The sequence below is a fragment of the Abrus precatorius genome, unplaced genomic scaffold (assembly GCF_003935025.1).
Source record: "Abrus precatorius isolate BTA unplaced genomic scaffold, Abrus_2018 Scaffold6, whole genome shotgun sequence".
Lineage (NCBI taxonomy): Eukaryota > Viridiplantae > Streptophyta > Magnoliopsida > Fabales > Fabaceae > Abrus > Abrus precatorius.
The window spans coordinates 1,580,488-1,603,257 of NW_020874406.1; the positions used below are offsets into that span (position 1 = coordinate 1,580,488).

The 22,770-nt window shown below is 38.2% G+C and overlaps 2 protein-coding genes across 2 annotated transcripts; both read right to left on the reverse strand.

Moving 5' to 3' along the window:
* Positions 1–1,714: 1,714 nt before the first annotated feature.
* Positions 1,715–2,644, reverse strand: LOC113869254. The gene is made up of 4 exons (XM_027505498.1): positions 2,591–2,644; positions 2,283–2,484; positions 2,058–2,199; positions 1,715–1,976 (listed from the first exon to the last, which is right to left on the reverse strand). Exons 1-4 carry the CDS (start codon positions 2,642–2,644, stop codon positions 1,715–1,717), a joined length of 660 nt encoding a protein of 219 aa, XP_027361299.1.
* A 4,672-nt stretch (positions 2,645–7,316) lies between these two features.
* Positions 7,317–8,270, reverse strand: LOC113869258. Its single transcript, XM_027505500.1, has 3 exons — positions 8,129–8,270; positions 7,753–7,847; positions 7,317–7,682 (listed from the first exon to the last, which is right to left on the reverse strand). Exons 1-3 carry the CDS (start codon positions 8,268–8,270, stop codon positions 7,317–7,319), a joined length of 603 nt encoding a protein of 200 aa, XP_027361301.1.
* Between the last annotated feature and the right edge of the window lie 14,500 nt (positions 8,271–22,770).

Sequence of the window (22,770 nt, forward strand, 5' to 3'; positions counted from 1 at the left end):
TTCGGATTCATTGTTAATTACCAAATTGCTTGTTGATATATTCTCTTAAAAATCTGGTGACAAAGTAGTCATTGTTCTTTTTAATTCTTGGATTGGAATTTCAATTTCTGTTCACTCTTCATTCTAATTATAATTAGTTGTGTTTTCTTTTCTTTTATAAACAAACCCCCCGTCTTATATACTCTCTAAATAGATTAATTCATCCTTGTGATTCTTTGAGAAATGACCCTAGTTGCTTACCTCGTACTATAGTAATTAGGTGTATTTTGACCCGTGTGCGACCATGTGTTAAATTGGCGCCATTATCAGGGAATCAATGGCGTTTTTAACATATCTAGAGTGTTAATCTTCCTTATTTTGTTTTACGTTCTGTGTGCAAAATTCTGGTTTGTAATTTTGGTTGTTGTTTTGAGGTATTTATTGTGAGTCTTATAAGTGGAAAACTTCACTACCAGTTCGACTTTGGAGTTTGAGGCTGAATTTTGGTGTCCAAATAGCACTCATCACGCTGATCAACTTTATCCAAAGGAGCTCTCGCAAATTCCTTCATTTGGTAGGTGTTTTTCTACAAAAGGGTAAAAAGGTAATTTTTCTGGTGACTAACTCGGATTGGGCTGAAACTTGGTCAGACATTGCAGAAAAATTCAAGGATCAATACCACATTATTTAGGGACTAAATTGAGTGGTGCACCCCTAAAATTCCAAAATTCTAAAATTCCAACCACATAATTTCCATCATAGTTCCTCACAAATTGTGTTCTACATGAAATGTACATTAACACACACATATCCCTACATTTTATCCTAACCACATTGCAATACCTAGGAAATTAAACGAATACAAAGCACATTGAGATAGCGTAGAGTCCCCCCTTACCTCAAATCTAAGACCCAAAATGAAATTAACAAAGAATGTGTTCTCAATGCGAGTTTTGTCCTAAATACATGGAAAACTCCATGAGAAATCAAAAGAACAAGGAAGAGGAATGGAAAATCGAAACTCTAACTCTTAGAACTTACCTCCAAGTGTCCTAAACACAATTTCAACTTTCAGTCCAACTCACGAACGGCTTTAGAGGCAGTTTAATCGGTATGAACGGGTTAAAAATAGAGAGAATCAAAGGAGAGATGAAGAGAAAAGAGTGAGAATGTGTTTCCCAAACCCTAAATCCCTCAAATACTCTTCTTGTCGTGACACTCTCGCTACAGTGAAAATCTTAGAGAAAACTACACTCTGGTTTTTGCAGAATCTCGCTATAGCGAGATTGCTCCCAGAAACGCACTTCTTTGTCGCTCTCTCATTGCAGCGAGGGACTTCTCGCTACAGCAAGAGCGCAACAGATTCATGCCCGTTGCGCTACAGCGAGAATCCTCCCACTACAGCGAGAATGCCTCTGCAGCACACACTTAGCCTATTTTTCAATCCAATTCCAACTCAACTACTAGTCAAACATTCTCAATCAATTCATGTATACTCCTTCACACTTATTCACATCATAATACTGTTAAATACACATATCCACATCATATTTTAATCACACTATACATCAAATACATATTCAAACAATAACTCATGTATTTATATTAATAATCAATAATTCACAAAACTCGAGGCATTACAACTCTCCCCTTCTTTATGGAATTTTGTCACCGAAATTTAACCAAACAACATAAACAACCTCAGATACAATTCTCTCATTCTACTCTCCATTTTTCATATGACATTTCCTTCATCACTTGAGCTCCATATCACCTTCACTAACGAGATCTCCTTGCCCCTCAACTGCTTAACACGGTGGTCTGCAATCCTCACCAGGTACACATCATAGGACAAGTCCTCTCTCACTTGAACTGGATCCAGTTCAATCACATGAGAAGGATCCAGTACATACTTCCTGAGTTGTGATACATGGAACACCGGATGCAGATTTGAGAGATTCAGAGGTAATGCTATTTGGTACACTGCATGACCAATTCTATTCAACACTTTGAACAACCAAATGAACTTAGGAGATAACTTCTAAGATTTCAAAGCTCTCCCAACTCTAGTCACAGACGAGACCTTCAAAAACACATGATCATTCACCTGAAACTCCAAAGGATTCCTCCTCCTATCATAGTAGCTTTTTTTCCTATCATGTGCAGCCTTCATCTTCTCTCTAATCATCTTGATTTGCTCATTCTGTTTTTGGATCATATCTGACACACACAGAGAGTCGCATTTCTAGTCTCATATCAACATAGGGGAGTTTTGCACCTCTAGATGGTCCTGTTTGTCTAACCGTCGGTCTGCAGATGATACGTAGAACTAAGCTTCAATTTAGTACCCAACGCCCTCTGCAGGCTCTCCCAAAACCTTGATGTAATCCTTGGATCTCTGTCAAACACCACACTAGTTAGCACTCCTTGCAGCCTGACTATCTCCCTCACATACAAGTCTGTCAGTCGTTCCAATTTGTACTTCGTGCTTGTTTCTGGTTGTTTCTAGTTCATAATTACCCAAATGGCATTATGGTTGTTTCTAGTCCTCGGCAACCCAGAAACAAAATCCATGGAAATGCTGTCTCACTTCCATTCAGGAATCTCTAACGGTTACAACAACCCAGGTAGACGTTGATGCTGTCCCACTTCCATATTTTACCATGTTTTTAGCATTATTTTTGGTTAATAATTAGGAAAATAGTTCTAAAAATAACTTGAAAAGATCATAAAAATAAAAAAATTAGTATAAATTGATGTTTTGTTGAAATATTAAAAATTGTTTAGATTTTTGTAGGAATTCATGCAAAAGATGGAAAGTTGTTGAAAGTGCTAAAAGGAAGGATTAAAAGCTGAAATTAAAGAAGAAAAGTCAAAGAATCAAGCTTGAAGAAATCCTAAGAGCTGGGCGTTACAACTCCAAGTGATTGGCATTTGAACGTGGAAAGAAGAAAATACAGCATTGGGTCTGCGTGGCTACTCTGGGTGATGCGCGTTAACACTCCAGCAACTGTAACTAGATAACTGCCACTGCGTTGAAATGCATATCACCTGGAGCTTTGGCGTGCAACAGAGAGTGGCAACTCATAACAGATGGCGTAGCAACGCAGAGCTGAGCATATGGAAGGAACGTTCATTGAAGTGATGTGCATTGAAACGCACATCACTTGAAGCCTTGGCGCACAACAGAGAGTTGCAACTCATATTACTTGAAGCCTTGGCGCGCAACTGCGCGCCTTCACTCCTGCCACTGCGCATTTTGGTGCAAAACTCTGTAGTTTTTTTAACTTCTTCTTCTTGTCAATTCTGGACGTTTGGATCTTTTGTATCACTTTTAGAAGATTCCAGAACACCTGGGGATAACTAACTTTCAGAATTCCAAGGGTTAAGTTGAAGAATTAGAAGAACTCTATAAATAGAAATTGGAAACTTAGAAAAAAGAGCTTTTTGTCATTTTTAGTTTTTGGTATTCAGTTGTAACCGTTTTAACTTCCAAGGGAAGTTAGAGGGAGAAGAGAGGAGCGACTTTTGTTCTTCTTTGCTAGAGGAATCTGGGAGAAGATGAAGTTATGGAGATGGCTCTCTGCTTTTCATCTTCTTTTCTTTTTGCTTCTCTTCATTTCATTGTAATGTGTTTCTAACTCTTTTTGTTAAGGATTTATGGATCTAGAATTGATATATTGATTTTGTTTTGACTCTGAACTTTGAGTATTTGATTTGATTGAGGGATTAATTCTATGTTTACTTGATCTTTGAATGGAAGTTCAATTGATTAATCAAAAAGTAACCTTCACTAATGGAAATTGGGTTTGTTGCTTGAATCTGAATTAATTCCCAAAACTACTGATTTTCTTAGGGTTAAGTGGTCTTAGTTTTGCAATCTTTTGGTTCTAATTCATAATGCAATATTGAACTAAATTTAGCCTAAGGAATTAGGGAGATTTGGTTGAATATTAGGACTAATGAATTGAGGAATCAATCTTTGGTTATTGTGAAGAGAAACCGATTGTCAATCAATCAATTGCTTGAATGTTCAGAGGCAGAACTGAATTGATATTGATATTCTAATGAAATAAATTCCTAACTTTCCTCCATTAATAATTCATTCGAATAGTACAAATTAACATTCTGTTTTTAACAATTTCTCATTTCTTTAGTTCTGAAATTTACTTTCTTGAATATTGATATCTGTTCAATGAATTGTTTGGTGCAAATAGTTATTATCTTGTGAATTGGTGATTAAAAATAAGATCCTAGAGGACGATACTTAGGACTCAATCTGATTTCCACATTTTATAACTTGCTACAACTACCTTGTACACTTGCTAGTATTGAATTACACCATTTAAGTACTATGATAGAGAAAAAGTGTATCATCAACCTTCGCCTTCTGGCAAGTCAAACATCTCAACACACACTCAGCTACATCCTTCTTTATTCCATTCCACCAAAAGCTCCTTCGGAGGTTCTAGTATGGAAATGCTATCCTACTTCCATGCAAGGATCTCTAACGGTTGTAATAACCCAGGTGGGCGTTGATGCTTCACCTTCGCCTTTTGGCAAGTCAAACATTTCGACATGTACTCAACCACATCCTTCTTCATTCCATTCCACCAAAAGCTCCTTCGGAGGATCTGTTACATCTTAGTCACACTGGGATGGAAAATCATCTTGCTCTTATACGTCTCCTCAAGTATCATCTATTTCAACTCATCCACTTAGGGAATGCACACTCGATTCTGAAACTTAATCACCTCGTTTTCATCATAGTGAAACTCCAAATCCCATTATTCTTCTGCCTCATCATATCTTCATAAAAACATCTCTCTGTTGAGCGTCTCGGATGTACACTAAGAAGTCTTTGTAGATTTTTGTCGCTCTGAGGTACAAACTCCCTGACCTTACCTCTATAGCCAAGTTCATGTCTCGAAATTCCTCAATCAACTCCATCTTTTTCACCATCATGGGTGCCACATGCAATGACTTTCTGCTCAACGCATCAGCCACCATATTTGCCTTGCCAGGATGGTAAGACAATGTGAAGTCCTTAAGGAATTTCATCCACCTCCTCTGCCGCATGTTTAGCTCCTTCTAATCAAACAAGTATTACAAACTCTTGTGGTCGTTGAACACTTCAAATCTTGCCCTATAGAGTAGTGCCTCCGCACCTTAAGGGCAAAAACCACCACGGCTAACTTTAAATCATGCATCAGATAGTTGACTTCATGTGAGCACAACTGCCTCGAGACATAAGCAACTACTCATCCATCTTGCATCCGAACACATCTAAGTCCATGTATAGAGCATCATAATGCACATCAAACTTTTCGCTCTGGGTAGGGCAGAACTAACACAGGGACAACCAAAACTCACACTTTGAGAATTTGGCATACAACTGCCTCTCCTTCAAAATCTGCAAAACTATTGATGATTATCTATTTCGAGGTGTTTAAAAGATTTGTCGTAAATCCTCATCAAAATTTAAACAAATTAATGTAGTACTAGGGTAACCCTAGATTGTCTCCCATGAACATTGGTTATTAATCTTCATTTAACATGTTGAAGGCATTAATTAAACAAGCAATTAAAATGGGGTTTTTGTGGTTTCAAATCAAAATAAAGAGCAATAAGCAAATGAGTTTAATTAATTCAAACAATAGAAAACAGCAATCCTTAGTTCATCCACATAGATTCTATCCTCATTCCACTCAACATTTAACATTCATCCTCTCTTCCATGAATTAGGTTAATTTAACAAGCGAAAATCAACCTTATGGTCCCAACGAAATTACGCAATTTGTTAGGCTCTAATCTCTCATCCCAAAATTACGCAACGTTAGAATTAAACCTAGGATTAAGCAACCCTTAGTTTAGAATCTCCTTAATACGAAATTAGGGTTAATTGAGCAATACCCCCCTCATTCACCATTAATTCAATTCAAGAGACAAGGAAGAAGTAATTCATGAAAGAAAGGAATTGTATTATCATTAAATTCAAGGAACTCAAGAACCCATGTGAATTCACTAAGGATTACACAAACTTAGCCCTCCATGAAAATGGGGGTCAAAAACGCAATTGGGAAATGCAGAAAACTCATTAACATTAATGTAAAAGCAAGAGAAATGAGAAACCAAACCCTAGGTTGGACCCTTGGCTGTCACCCAAGGTTACCCTAAGCTCTGGAAAATATTCTAAATTGAGTAAAGAAGAGAAAAGGTTCAAAAAGTGTAAGAACTCCCTACCCTAATTTGGTAAAAATCTATTTATACTAAAGCTGGCGCCGTCCAAAGTAATTACTCTCATTCTTTCATTGTAACCACGCGCAGCATCAGTTGGGTTTTTCCTCTCTGGAGTGATTACTATGAATATTCATAGTAGTTACGCGCAGCACTGGGACATTTTGGGTCTCTGGAATGATTACTATGAATATTCATAGTAGTTACGCGCAGCACCTTCAATTTTTGCATGCTCTGGAGTGATTACTATGAATATTCATAGTAACCACGCGCAGGTTTGGTTGATTCTGGGCTGCTGTAGTTGTCACTTTAAGCTTTGGAAGTGATCACTTTGGTCCCTTTGCAGGAAGTGGCTTGCTGTAGTTGTCACTATCAATATTGAAAGTAGTTACTTTCACCTCAAATTCCTCAAAATCCAATAATTCTTCAAAATAAGCTTGGGGATTCCTGCCATATTATTCAAATGATCAAAATATGTAAAATAAACTATCTAAATTCATGTAAATTAACAAAAAACTAAGAAACCTATATTATTTAGCCTAATTGGAATATTCATCTTATTTACACTATCTAAGTCTATTCTTTTCTATAAAAAGTAATAAATGATGTATAAAAATGTAGTAAAATGTAGATTCATCAACTATCCTGAAATACTCAGCGTGCTCTTCTTGAGTGTTTGAATAAATTAAGATGTTGTCAATGAACACCACCACAAACTTATTCAAAAACTCATGGAAAATCTTGTTCATGTAGTCCATGAACACCGCAAGCGCATTGGTCATCCTAAATGGCATCACCAAATACTTATAGTGATCATACCGCATCTTGAACGCCATCTTGGGTACATCCTCATCCTTCACCCTGATCTGATGGTACCCCAATCTTAAGTCAATCTTTGAAAACACCGCAGCTCCTCTCAACTGGTCGATTAAATTGTCAATCCTCGGAAGTGGATACTTGTTCTTGATTGTCACCTTGTTCAACTACTGATAATCCACACACATCCTCATACTCCCATCTTTCTTTTTCACCAAGAGCATTGGCGTTTCCCATGGTGATACACTCAGTCTCATAAACCGCTTCTGGAATAAATCCTCTACTTACTTCTTGACCTCTGCCAACTCTACTGATGACATCCTATATGGTGCCATAGAAATGGGGCTTACTCTCGAAATGAGATCAATAGCGAACTTGATCTCCCTCTTAGGTGGTAATTCTAAGACATTTTCAGGAAAAACTTCCAAGAAATCCCTCACTACTGGGATGTACTCCAGCTCCACTACACTTTTAGCCTCCATTGAGAACATGACCATGAAGGCCATAGCGTTCACTGTGTTCTCCCACACACCTTGGCTCAAGAGCCTCAGAATTTCTAACATTGATGCGCTATAGATCAACGTCTTCTCTCTGCAATCCAGCAATACATGGTTAGCAGCTTGCCAATCCATTCCCAAAATCACCTCTAGCTGGAAAAGAGGTAAACAAATCAAGTCTACCTCAAAGTCCCTACCATGCACCATTATTGAACTGGCTTACCCGTAGGGTAGTCACTACAACATTGCATGACAATTCAGTTACATATAAACCTAGACTCTTCACGCAGTCCAAGGATACAAAAGAGTGCGTAACACCTGAATCAAACAACACATCAAGTAGTCTACCTTTAATAACACATTTACCTCGGGTCATCTCCTTAGATTGAGATGCCTCAGCCCCACTCATAGTAAATACTCTTTTGGAAATACTTGGCTTTGGCCCCGTGCTTCCTCTTGATTCAGGCCTTTGGGCTGTACTCGTAATATCACTCCTCTTGGCAGCCCAACACATAATGGCAGTGTGCCCTGACTTCCCATAGTTACTATAGTTTGTCCGTGGTTATGGGCAGCCTCTCACTATGTGTGGTCCTCCATACCTGAAGCATTTGATTGACCCTCTAAAAGAGCCAGAAGTAGAGCCACTCCCACTGCTCCTCTCTTAAGATGAACTCTCTCTGGACTGGGAATTACTTGAGCCCGAATACGGTCCCTTGGAGAATCTAAGGGGTCTTCTATCATGTTTCATTGGACCACTCCTGTAACGCCCCAATTTTCATAAATTAGCTAGTAGTTATTAGATTTTAATTATTAGCTGGTTCCAGCTTGCTAGCGTCGAAATAATTAGATAAATGCTGAATTTTAATTTTTAGAATATTGATTTATTTCTGAGTTCGGCATTTTAGGGTGACTGCATGCAAAATATCCCTGAGAGATTTATCTGAAAAGTTAAATTCTGTCTTATTAAAATAATTGTCAAATCATAAGTATCCATCTCGAAAAACGTAAGATTTCCTAATCATTGCAAGGATTTAGTAATGATTTATTAGCCGTTAAAATCATTGCATAAAATTGCGTGAGATCTAGCATTCATTACCCGGAGATTTCCAAATCTTGTATCGGCCACTAGATTTTCATGCAAACAAACCTTGTCCCCCATTTTACAAACATCGTAATTGCCCGAATATTCCGAAATCTAGTATTGACTACTAGAATTCCATACACGGGATTTTGTCTCCCGATTTGCCGGCAAAAGTCATTTCGGAACTTTCTTTTCATGTCTTCCAAATTGCCAACATCATAATTATTCTAACCAATCACATTCTCTCAAACTTAGCACCACATCAAAAGTCTCGTCCAAGTGACAACCTAGTCATGTCGCATTTTCTCGGCCAACCAAATTTCATGCATTGCTGCCCCAAAATCTTAACTTTGGTATTTTGTGCCAATTTTGGGATTTGTGATATCCAAACCGTGTGCATGCAGCCTAGGGTGTTCCATGCATTTTTCTTGTTGAATTTTACTAACTTTGCCTACAATCTTTCCCAAAATTCACTATTTATGCATTAAAAACCGTGACACCTCTTTCCTTGCACCAATTTACCAAATTCACTTCAGCTTTTACTCAATTAAAACCGTGTGCAGTTTTTTAGTTTGGAAGTCTTGCCAAGCAAGCCAAAATACAAATGTTAAGTGGCAATTGGTCACTTAAAGCTTAAACCCTCCTTATAAATAGATTTGCTAAATGAGATTAAGCCTTTTGGAAGCCAAAAACTGAGAATCTCTCTCTTTTCTCTCTACCTTTCTCTCACACTTCTCATCCTCTCAAAGTCTTAAACTCTCTCAATTTCTCTCAAGAAAACTGAGAGCTTGCAACCCCTCAAACACCACCACTCCTTCATCCAAATCACTCAAACACTTTACCTCACCATCACAAACTTCTTCCTCATTCATCCTTTCAATTTTCATGTGGAAGGAGCCAAATTTGGAGGAGAACTTTGAAGAACTTGGCTGCTATTTTCTCGGTCCAGCAAAGTTTTCCTTGGAGATCCATCTATTCCAACCCCTTCTCCATTTCATTTCACGCCTAAAACTCAAGGCAAGGGGGAGTTCTCATCCTTTGTTCCTTTGTTTTCCTTTCTTGGTTGAAAACTATGTAAAATCTTGTAAAGGTTCCATCTTTATTTCCAATAACTTTGATCAAGCTCATTGTACCATTTGCATGTTAAATTCTACTTGATTTCTTCACCTTATTTACTTCTAAGTTTGCGGTTTATGTGAAAAGGAGGTAATCTCTCTAAAAGCTTGCATTTTGAACATTTGCATGTTGTTTACTCCTTGTGAATGTCTCAGTTTTTCACTTCTTTGAATGAGTTTGTTGTTCCAATGATGATCCACCCTTGATATTAAGTAACCATGAGCTTGGATGGCAATATCTTTCATTTGCATGTTGAGTATTTGTCTTGTACTCCACTTTATCTCTTTGAAATTTTCGGTTTCATGCTTAGATGTGTTGATTTCTCTCAAAGCTTGAAACTTTATTTAGTGCTTGCAATTTCTTCCTTGAAAGTATTTCGGTTTTGCCTTTGCATGTTTGAAATCCTTGATTTGTATGATGATCCACCTTCAAAGCCATGATCCATGAATTTGCATGTTGTATTCCTTCACTTACTTGTTGGATTTTCGCTTGAAAATTACTTGATTCACTTTCAAAGTTTTGGTTTTGGTTTTGTGTGAAGAGATTCTTTAGAAAGTTTGAATTTTTAACCCTTACATGTGACATCCAACCTTTGTATGAAATTTTGGACTTGAAAATATGTTGGAAACCTTTTGTACAAGTTTCGGTTTAGAAGTTTTCTTGCCAAATCTCTTGAATAAACAGAAATCTACCCTTGAGACCTTGGACAGTGAATTTGCATGTCTTGAACACTTTGTTACCAAACCTAATTTCATAAAAAGAACTCCTTTAGTAATTTTGAGAGTTTGGACACTAAATTGCCCTTGTGTTGTCTCGGTGTACCTTTTTTAACATAGTCCTTTGCTGAAAATTAAAATACTACACTTAGATAATGGAACCTTGTGTTTGCATGTTGATTTTCCCTAATTTGCTTGTTAGTGACTTGTCAAATGATGAGATTTTGGAGGCTAGACAGTTCTGAAAATTTTGAGGAAAAAGGTTGAAATTAATTGATTTGGAACCTTGAAATTATTTTGAAAAGTTTATTAAGAGTAATGAGAAAAAGAGTTATGAAGGAAAAAGTGGAAATGGATTTGGATGGTCTCGGTTTTGACATCCAAAAGTGTTGCAAAATTTCAGAAAAATATCTTGTATGTACCTTGCATTTTAAGGAAACTAAAACTGAATTTGAAAGTGTGTTGTCTTGATTGGAATGCCTTGAACCGTGTGGGACTTGGTTGAGTGTGTGATTGAATGATTGATTGTAAAATTGGTTGTGATTGACCTTGATGTTGCTTGGTATTGGTACTTGAAATTAGTGATGTTTGCTTGAATGAGTTGCTGGAAAAATGTAAGTGATGTGAAGTAAGGTACTATTCATGAATTATATTGTTCCTTGAAAAACCGTGAAGAGGTTGAATTGACACTTGGCTGAAAAATTTGAATGACTCACTATTTGTTATGGTTATGCCAAGAAATGTCTATATTGATAGTGCTACATGCATCATTTGCATCTCACCACAAAACACTTTATGAATTAAGAGATTGTGCAGCGAAAATAATTATACAATGATATATTGGTATTGATCTAGTGCCCTTGAGGGTTGAATTATCAAAAAGGACCTTGGACCTAAATGGAATTATTGGGAATATCATGAATTTGAAATATATTGAGTGGTTGAATAAAGAGAGTGAGGAACCACATTTATCTTATAAGAAAAAGTGCGAAAATCTGAGAGGATAGAACTTAGAAAGAATGGTGAATGAATTGGTCTAAGTTAGTAGCATGACAAGGACATAAGCTTGAATTATTTTGCCTAAATAAAAGTAAGAAAACCGAGAGGTAATGCCTTTAAATCTAGTGTAAGTTAAATTGTTTGGTTGATGGTTTAGGCAGGAGATAAGTTTAATAATTTATCCATTTAAGGAGAGAAAAACCGTGAGGAAGAAATGGAGAAAACAAGAATTTGAATTAAGAGAATTATGGATAATCAGGGGATGGAGGTTAATAAGCATAATGAAATGAATAGGATGAATTTGAATGGTGAAATTACAAGGATTGAGAAATGGGATGGTGCTGAATTTTAAAAGAGAATGAAGTGAGAAAAAAAAATGAATTATGAAGGCTTGAATGATTCGCCTAAGTTAAGGTCCAAAGATGTAACATGCTGCACTAAAGCTTTCCATGAGTATGAAATTGTAAAACCATGAGATTATGAATTTTGATGAGAAATTATATGTTATGTCCTGAGTTCCTGCTGAGGCATGTGACTCATGGAGATTATCTATCCATGTTGCTAAGTCTATGATGACTTTTAGCTTGATGATATATGCTATGATTTTAAGTCTGATGTGACTTGTATTATATCTGTGCAACAGCTCGAGTGGCTGGATGATATGAGTTGAGAAAACAATCACAAGAAAGCTGAAAATGCTATTCATGCATCATATATAATCTTGTGAAATGACTTGATGGCATTATAGAGGCACAGCTGTAGGTATTGGAAGTTCAGTCCAAAGTAGATCTTCTGGGGATAGCCAAAGGGGGAACATCCGACCTAAGTTGCACATGGCAGTTGAGCTCCCTGTAGCCGGGTCGTGACCCACTTGCAAGACCTTAGCCAAACCTGACGTGAACTCCATAATACTAGGGTCGTAGAGGTCCATTCCTGAACGTGCCGTATGGCCTTTCACATTAATGATATGCTATTATTATTTTTTTATCTATTATATCTGTGCAGAGTAGGGAATGGAGTCCTCCGATCGCCACACGACTTGAATTTATCTATCTATCTCTATTGTAAATGCTGGGCAAGTCGCCAGTCATAGAGAAATGGGATCCCCATACATCATTTGCATGCTAATAACACATGAGTTACTAGATGAGAAAGGTGGAAACTTGCATTCATGCATCATATGCATTATTATTAGGGATGGTTGAATGCTTGTGAAATTGACTATGATTGTGATTACATTTATCTCCCTATTATATGCTTGAACTTTGTATGATGCTGAGTGAGAATGGTTGAATGGATTTGTGACTATGATGCTGCCTTCCTTGGGGTTTGGCTATGATTGTTGTTTGTGTTTAGAGAACTCACCCCTGTGTTTGTGTTGTTCATATCGCTTTTCTTTTATTTATATAGATGAACAGGAACAAGGTGAAGGTGTTCATCCTTCCTTCTGAGGATGACATATGGGTGTTTGACTCCGCGGCCCAGCAGAGTGTTTTTCGCGAATTTGCTCGAGTGATTCATGGAGTCGATAGTGGAGGCTCATGGATTACCCAATATACTGCCGACACACCCATCGAGATTGTCTTTTCTGTACCTCCTGGTGACACCCAGTTACCTTACCCCGCCTTGTTTGCTTCTCCCACACCCATGTCTGTAGACCCCCGTACACCTACTGCGAGATCTACTCCTGCACCTGCACCATTCTCTTTTATGTCCCCCACTTCTCCACCTGTGCCAATAGAGAGGGATATCCATGTGGTGGAATCCTCCATTAGGTATACCACCATGCCCTCTTACATGCATCCTGCACACCCGTCTACTTTGGTTCCACCTACTGCTACCCGTTCATCCCTTCACCCTGTTGGATGAACAGAGGAGGATAGTGTAGATTTTGTGGCTGCAACTCCTAGTTCCGCTTCCCCGACATCATCTGAGGAGTCTGACCCTATTGAGGATTATTCGCCTCTTGATTGATGTTATTTTTAGTTATGTTCTAGTGGAACTGCTCTTAGGGAGTTGAGTCTATTTCTATCTTACTTATGCTGTATCTGAACCATGTTGACCGTACTGTTGAACTATGAACCTATCGTTTTCGCACATTATATTTAATATATTTGAGGTATCTTTGATGATGAGTTGTGATGATTTGATATGAGTATATTATTGATAGTGAGTTATAAATTGATGAGAGGAGAAGATATATGCATGTTAACTCTCTTCTTGAAAGAGAACTATTATTGCAAGCTGCGTATGTGTCTGAAAAAGAAAAAGAAAAAGAAAAAGAAATATTCCAGATTTTGGTGTTTTCTGAATTATCATGTTATAAAGTAGTATCAATAAATGTAGTGAATTTGGGTCGCTACAACTCCCCTTGGTGTCCATGGTCTTGCCCTTCGAGTTACCTTCAAATATTCTGCACTTGCTCACCAAAATGGGCAAGTCGGTCAGCTTAAATACGCTGACTGCAACTTGGATATCTGGCCTCAGCCCTTGCTCAAACTTATCATATAAGTCTTCCTATCCATCTTCATGCTGATAGTGAGGCCAGTACATCATTAATTCTTGAAACTTCACCGCATATTCTCCCACAGTCATGCTTCCTTGCTTCAGTTCAAGGAATTCCTGAGCCTTTTGCTTCTTCAAGTCCCGAGGATTGGTGATGCTGCTGAGCTTGTTGTGGTTGATGTTGGGGTTGATGGGGTCTGCTTGGACCACCATGATGTCCTAGATATTGATTGGCATGCTGCTGGTTCTGCTGTTGAGAATTGTTCCCCCATCTAAGATTTGGATGGTTTCTCCACCCCGGGTTATATCTATTCGAAGATAGATCCCAGTTGGGCTGTTGCTGCGAATTTGGAAAGGGAAATTTATTAGTGTATATATTTGCAGCATAAGCCTGGGGATTACCTTCTAGAGTTTCAGACTCTTGCAGAGTGGGGCAGCTATCAGTATAATGATCTGTAGATGAGTAAATGCCACATAGCATGGCTGGAATGGATGGAGGAGGAGGCTGTGATACAGCAGTACTCTTTTGCATGGCAGCCAATTCATCAAGCTTGTACTCCAGCTTACTAGATTCTGCAGCTTGTACTTCATTGACATTTCTGGTAACACAAGAGTTCTGCCTTGTTGCAAATTGTTGTGAGTTGGCAGCCATATTCTCTATCAAATTCTGGGCTGCAACTGGAGTTTTGTCAACCAATGCCCCTCCACTTGCGGCATCTATCATGCTCTAGTCCATAGGGTGCAGTCCCTCATAGAAGTAGTGGATCAACAATTGGTCACTAATTTGGTGGTGGGGGCAGCTAGCACACAGTCTTTTGAACCTTTCCCAGTATTTATAGAGTGTTTCCTTCTCTAGCTGTCTAATTCCACAAATCTCTTTTCTTATGGATGCAGCTCTCGAGGCTGGAAAGAATTTCTCTAGAAAGAGTCTTTTCAAAGCATCCCAGCTTGTTATTGATCTCGGTGGAAGGTAGTACAACCAGTCCTTTGCGGTGTCCATTAATAAGAAAGGGAAGGCCTTCAATTTGACATGCTCCTCCGGGACACCTTGAGGTCGCATGGTGGAGCACACAATATGAAACTCCTTCAAGTGTTTGTGAGGGTCTTCACCTGCAAAACCATGGAATTTAGGTAGAAGGTGAATTAGTCCGGTCTTCAAAACAAAAGGAGCATCCACATCTGGATATTGGATGCACAATGTTTGGTATGTGACATCCGGTGCAGCTAGCTCCTTAAGAGTCCTTTCATCACCTGCCATTGCTTCAAAACCAGAGTCAAGCGAAAATGTAGAAGAGTAAATAGAAATTGGAGTCACAGATTGCAACGATGCAGTGGGGAATGTTGATGGTTCAGAGTGTTCAGAGTGATTAGAGTGATCCCTATGTGTCCTAATGTTTCTATGAAAAGTCCTATCAATTTCCTGGTTCAATGGATACAAATCTCCAGGGTTTGATCGGGTCATGCACTAGATATCAACTAAATAAATTGAAAGCAAATTGAGCAAACGAAATAGCAAGAATGAATTGAAGTCTCTCTACAGAATTCTGCAGAATTATGCAACAAAAGTGCAAAAATCAGAATATAATGCAGCGAAATGAGTACAGAAAATTGAAAGTGAGTAATTGATAAGTTACAGCACTTGAATGAAGGAAATGATGCAACAACAATGCAGAAACAGATCACAAAATTCGTATGACTTTCAACACAACACAAAAACTCAAAATGAAACAAACACACTAACATGCAAGACACAAAAATAGAGTACCAAGCATGTTCAACATAAGTTCAACACCAAAAACTCCCCAGCAACGCTGCCAATTTGATGAAACAAATTTAGCTACTCGTCATGCAAAAGATTGTCGTTAATCCTCATCATATATGCAAGAAATGAATGTCATACTAGGGTGTTATCCTAGGTTGTCTCCAAGGAATTTTTGGTTGGGAACATACATCGAACAAGTGTAAACATGGATTTTAAAGCAAGTAAAATGGGGGGAATTTTTGTTAATTTCCAGATTTAAATGAAGAACGAAATGTGAATTAATGAAATTCAATCAATTAAAATGAGTAATCCCTAGTCAATCAATGAGTTCTATCCTTATGCTTTCAAATGATTCAATAATCCCATTTTTTCCCCTGAATTAAGTTAATCTAACAAGCGAAAATTAACTTTAACATCCCAATTAAAATTAAGCATCTTAATGGGCTCCAATCTCTATCCCTAAGATTAAGCAACCTCAAAGATTAATCAAAATTAAGCAATTTTGAATTAGAATTTTGTTGGGTAATTTAGGGTTCATTAAGCAATGTTCCCTTCATGCAAATTCCATTTCATTCAAAGATTGGGGTCAATAAATTCAAGGAAAGAAAGATTTGTATTGCAATTAATCCCAAGAATTCAAGATTCATGTGCATTAACTAGGAATTACAAGGGAGTTTAGCCCTCCATATAGATGGGCTTCACAAATGAAAGAAAGAAATGCAAGAACGTAAGCAGGATCAATGTAAATTCAACAAAAATCAAAAGGAAAATTGGAAATTAAAACCTATAGAGGACCCTTGGCTGTCACCCAAGACTCCAATGTTCTGAGAAATTGTCTCAATTTGGCAAAGGAAAAATGTGTAAAGTGTTAAAAAGTCCCGTACCCTAATTCCCAAAACCTATTTATATTGGATGCCATGTCAGCAAAGTGTCCACTTTTTGCTTTGAAAGTGTCAACTTTGGGCCAAAAGAGTGTCCACGCGCAGGATGAAAGGTTTTTCACTTCTCTGGAGTTACCACTTTTTGTGCTGAAAGTGGCTACTCTGGTGTGCGTGGCCACTATAAGAGCCAATAGTGTCCACGCGCAAAAATGCTTCCCAAACGGCGTCCTGGAGCTCCCTGGAGTGGTCACTATGAGAGGCAATAGTGGCTACTTTGGGTCCTTCAATTTCCAAACTTGTTGTAGTTGCCACTTTTGCTCTTGAAAGTGGCTACTTTGAAGCCAACCTTCATCCAAGGGCCAAGATTTCTCAAAAATTAACTTGGGGGCTCTGCAAAATTATTAAGAAAATTAAAATTGCCATCTATATCTATGTAATTAAATGCAAATTAACTAAAAATTAATAAACCTATGATTTTTACTCAAAATGTAATTTTTGTACTATTTACACTATATAAGTCTAATTTTTCTATTAAGGAAAACTAAAAAGACAAGTAAAAACATGATAAAATGTGGATTCATCAATCACCAAGTTACTCCAGGCAGGCATCATCTACCCGATATCAGATAGCACATGGGTGAGCCCAGTGCAGGTGGTGCCGAAAAAGTAAGGGATTACAGTGGTGAAGACTGAGAAGGATGAGCTCTTGTCCACTAGAGTGCAGAACAGCTGGAGAGTCTGCATTGATTACAGGAGGCTCAACCAGGTGACCAGGAAAGACCACTTTCCTCTACCTTTCATAGATCAGATGTTGGAGCGCCTGACAGGTAAGTCTCACTACTGTTTCCTAGATGGATTCTCTGGTTATTTTCAAATATCCATAGCTCCCAAGGATCAGGAGAAGACCACTTTTACATGCCCATTTGGTACATTTGCATATAGGAGAATGCCATTCGGGCTTTTCAATGCTCTCGGTACATTTCAAAGATGCATGTTGAGCATATTTTATGACTTGGTTGAGCATTGTATTGAATTCTTCATGGATGAATTCACTATATATGGGTCATCATTTTCTGCATGTTTAGGAAACTTGGATAGAGTTTTACAAAGATTTATAGAGACTAACCTTGTTCTGAATTTTAAGAAATGTCATTTTATGGTTAGGCAGGGGGTAGTCTTAGGACATATAATATCTGAGAAGGGAATTGAGGTAGACCCTGCTAAGCTTAATGTCATTTCACAGCTTTCTTACCCCTCTTGTGTGCGAGAGGTACGTGCATTTCTTGGCCATGCAGGTTTCTACAGGCGCTTTATCAAGGATTTTTCTAAGATAGCCCTTCCTCTCTCTAAGTTACTGCAAAAAGATATTAATTTCGAGTTTGGAGCCAAGTGCAAGGAGGCGTTTGATTGTCTTAAGACAGCCTTGACCACAACCCCCATCATTCAGCCACCAAACTGGACACTTCCATTCGAGCTCATATGTGACGCATCTAATTTTGCTGTGGGTGTTGTCTTAGCATAGCGGTTTGGTAAGGATCCACATGTCATTTATTATGCATCTAGGACTTTGGATCCTGCCCAGTGTAACTATACCACAATTGAAAAGGAACTATTGGCCATAGTATTTGCTTTAGATAAATTTAGATCATACTTGCTAGGGTCAAAAGTTGTGGTCTTTACTGATCATTCTGCTCTTAAATTTCTTTTGAAAAAGACAGATTCAAAGCCAAGGCTAATAAGGTGGATGCTTCTACTTTAAGAATTTGATGTAGAGATAAAGGATAGAAGTGAAGCACAAACTTTGGTGGCAGATCATTTGAGCAGGATAGAGGGAGTCCCTGAACTCACTCCTCTAAAAGATGATTTTCCTTATGAGTAACTATTAGAGTTGTGTACTTCAAAGTTGCCTTGGTTTGCTGATATTGTGAACTTTTTAGTTGCAGGAGTTTTTCCAGCATGCACCAAGCAGTAAAAGGGAAAAGATCAAAAATTATGCCAAGCATTACCTCTGGGATGACCCCTGTTTGTGGAAGTTCTGTAGTGATCAAGTGATTAGGAGGTGCATTCTTAAGGAAGAAACTGTATCAGTTTTGCATTTCTACCATACATCCACAATAGGAGGCCACCTTGGGCCCCAAAGGACTGCAAGGAAAGTACTGGATGCGGGTTTTTATTGGCCTACAATCTTTAAGGACGCTTGGCAAGCGTGTTCTACATGTGAGAGATGACAAAGAACTGGAGGGGTAATCACCTTGAAACATGAAATGCCTCAACAATCTATTTTATACTGTGATGTATTCGACATTTGGGGTATAGACTTCATGGGTCCTTTCCCTCCTTCCTTTGGTTTCTTATATATTTTACTTGTTGTAGACTATGTCTCTAAGTGGGTAGAGGCTAAGCCTACAAGAACTAATGATTCAAGAGTGGTTGCAGATTTTGTGCGTACTCATTTGTTTTGTAGGTTTGGAGTACCTCAAGCTTTGATTAGTGACCAGGGTACCCACTTCTGCAATAGAACCATTGAGACTCTATTGAGAAAGTATGGAGTAGTGCACCAAGTATCTACACCTTATCACCCCTAAACAAATGGGCAGGTTGAGCTCTCCAACAGAAAAATTAAGAAGATCTTGGAAAGGATTGTTCAGCCAAATAGGAAAGACTGGAGCAAGCGTCTTGACGATGCTCTTTGGGCTCATAGAACAGCATACAATGCTCCTTTGGGAATGTCACCTTACAGAATTGTCTATGGAAAAGTCTGTCACCTTCCAGTGGAAGTAGAACATCGTGCTTATTGGGCAGTGCGAGCCTGCAATATAGACTTAGACAAAGCTGGGGAACAAAGAAAACTGCACTTGCAAGAATTAGAAGAACTTCGCCTTGAAGCATATGAAAACTCCAGAATTTATAAGGAGAAAACAAAGGCCTTTCATGATGAAAAAATAGCCAGGAAGAAGTTTTTCATAGGTCAAAAGGTTTTGTTATTTAATTCTCGTTTGAAGTTCATGCCTGGGAAACTCAGATCTAGGTGGATTGGACCTTTCATTGTGACTTCCATTTCTCCCTATGGAGCAGTGGAGGTAAAAAGTGAATCCACAAACAAAATTTTTAAAGTGAATGGCCATCGCCTAAAGCCCTTCCATGGGAATCCTATACTTGAGGCTAATGTGGAGGAAGTTTTCCTAGATCAACCTCCAGTTGTTCTTGATTCTTTGGTTATTTTGGAGTGAGAGCTCCATCAAACGTCAAGCTAGTGACGTTAAAGAAGCGCTTTGTGAAAGGCAACTCACAATTTTTATGACACTTTATAGTTCTCTTTTAATTTCAATAAGCATTCCTTCATTTGAGCTGTGTTACTAGTTATGTTGCTTAATTCATGCTGCACAAACACTTTGTTTCACATTTGACTCATTATTTGATTTATTGATTTGTTCATAATTCCCATTTTTTGTAGAGGCAAAATTGCTTTATTTGAACTCAATTTCTGTATAATTCCCATTTTTGCAGGGTAAGATGGTGATTGTGGGGGCTAAGTACTGCCAAAGGGTGTTTGGATGCATGAAGATGGTGTATATTTTCAAGGCTTCAAGAAATCACCTAGGTAAGAAGACGAAAGCTCGCCCTGCAGGTAAGCACTTTCAGCTCTAACACATGCACTTTCACTCTCTGTAGTGAGCACTTTCATAATTGAGAGTTGTCACTTTCACTGCATGTAAGCCCAAGGCAATGTGCATGTTCACTCTTAATGGCCATAGTGAACACGTCCAATCAATTTAGCCCAGCGCCCAAGTGAAGCTTTCTAGAGTGTTCACTTTTAGAAAACAAAGTGAACACCCCCAAGTGACGCTCTCTGAAGTGTTCACTTTTAGAAAACAAAGTGAACACGCGCAGTGCTCTCTACTAATCCTGAGAAAAAGGGGCTTCTGAAGTGTTCACTATGAAAATTGATAGTAATCACGCGCACCCCATTTTGTAAAACACTCTGCGCGTGATCACTATGAATCTTAAGAGTGACAACGCCCACCACCTATATAAATAGAAAGTGTTCACTCTCTCACCCATTCTCACTCGACCACTGCATGCTCTCACCTCCATCTCCAATCTTTCTGAAAAATCCCTTTTTCCTTCACGACGAATTGTGCTCAGACTCACTCATTTCCATAATTTTGCAATTAATTTGAACTCCAATCTAGGTAATTTCCTCTTCTTTTTAAATTAGGGTTCTTCGTTCCAAAATTTGGGGTTTTTAATTCTGGGTTTTTGAATTGAAATTGCTTGGGAAAACATGATATTCTAGGTTTGTTTGCATGATTCGAATGGATAGGGACCATTAATTTGATTAAATCTTCTGCCCTCTGTCTGATAAACCTTTAAAGTGCCCACTGTGTTTGGGATTTTAAACTGGAGCCTTATATTTTGTTATTTCTGAGTAAATTTTGTTGGTTGAGGTGTCAATAGCTTGATTAAAATGGACAGGGGGTATGTATTGGGTGAATTTCTGTAATTTCTCTCATTGTCGAACCCCAACGTGCTAACTTCCATTTGCGAGTTCTAATTTGGGGTTTCATGCTTTATGTTTTCTATGTAAATTTTGTTAGTTACTGCATGTTGCCTGATTGAAAGGGATTGGGGGTATTTAATTGTGACAAATTGTGCATTTTGCCATTGCCATTTCCATTTCTAGCATGTTCACTGTCAACTGGGATTTTTGATTAGGACCATTTTTCTGTTGAAATTACTGGTTGAAATCGATTTCTATGAGAATAATTACATAATTTCAGAGTTAGTGGGATGATTAATCTGATTCATTCTGTGCAAATTGACATGATTAAACCCTAGGGTGGTTACTTTCACAATTCTTAGTGATTACTTTGTGCATAATGCTGACATTCTGCTCCCCCTAGGTTCGTTTTAGTCTTGAATGTGATTTCTATAAATTGAAATTCCAATTCTCATGATTAGAAATTGATTTGCATTTTTCCTTTGTGAATTAGACATGTTTGTGCTCTGGAGTAGTCACTATTAGCATTCATAGTGACCACTTTCTGTAAATACCTACTCATTTTCCTACTTGTATGTGATCATTTTCTGTTGCCACCTCTGTTTGCATGTTTTGATACAATGGCAGCTAATATAGTATCCTTGTTGTATGCGAATCACTTTATCATTGCAATTTAACCTGTTTTGCTTGAATTATTTGGTGCTTGTCCAACTTGAATATTGCATAATTGTCACTTTAGGGTAGTCACTGCAACTTGTTCTGCACTTGTTGCAAATATTACCATGCTGTACTCCATTTTGACTACACTACATTTGGACCATACATTGTGCATCACAACTGACCATACATTTTGCACTTCTCTGTACTGACTCCAGACTGAAATTCAAAACATTGCTGAGTGTAATTGTAATTGCATCTGTCCTTTTGTTGTTATAATTTATGAATCTCCCTAATTGCAACCATGCATGATTCTTCGTAAATGCTCTCTGCAAATAAAAAATGAACATCCTTGTTACTTGTCTGCATAGTTCTTGACACTTTGCTACCATACAGAGTGGTCTGTTACCACTTGTTTGCTTTATGTGCACTTAATTTCAGTTTGCGGCATCACTGTCCATGTCAAAATTCGGTTGCCTTTATACTATCATGCCTGAACCATAACATGAATCATGGTTGCTGATATTCTAGTTTGATCAATCACTATCCATTTGAATGTTATTTTAATTGATACATATAGTTGTTGCAGAATAAAAATGCTCTCACATAGATTCTTTTGTTTCTCTGCAGCAAACATGGTCAATACCCCAAGGAAGAACACCCCAAGGTCCAAAAGAACCAAGACAGCTGGTGCATCTTCTTTTGCACCTCCACCTACCCATGACCCTTGGTTTCGATCATTGGAGCATGAGGAATACTTCAAGGCAAACATTCTGAGAAGGAAAGTGGTGCAGGACTGCAACATTGAGATTCAAGAAGGCACTTATCCCTAGTTTCAAGAGGAGATTCAAAAGCGTGGATGGGGTCTTTTCACTACATGTGCTGGTCATGGATGGCAAGAAATCACCCAAGAATTATTCGCCAATGCAATGAGAGTTGCAGACGACACTTTTCCCCCTAGACACAACATGGTGAGGGGAAAAATCATCAACTTCACTCCCTCTAACATCCAAAGAATTATGA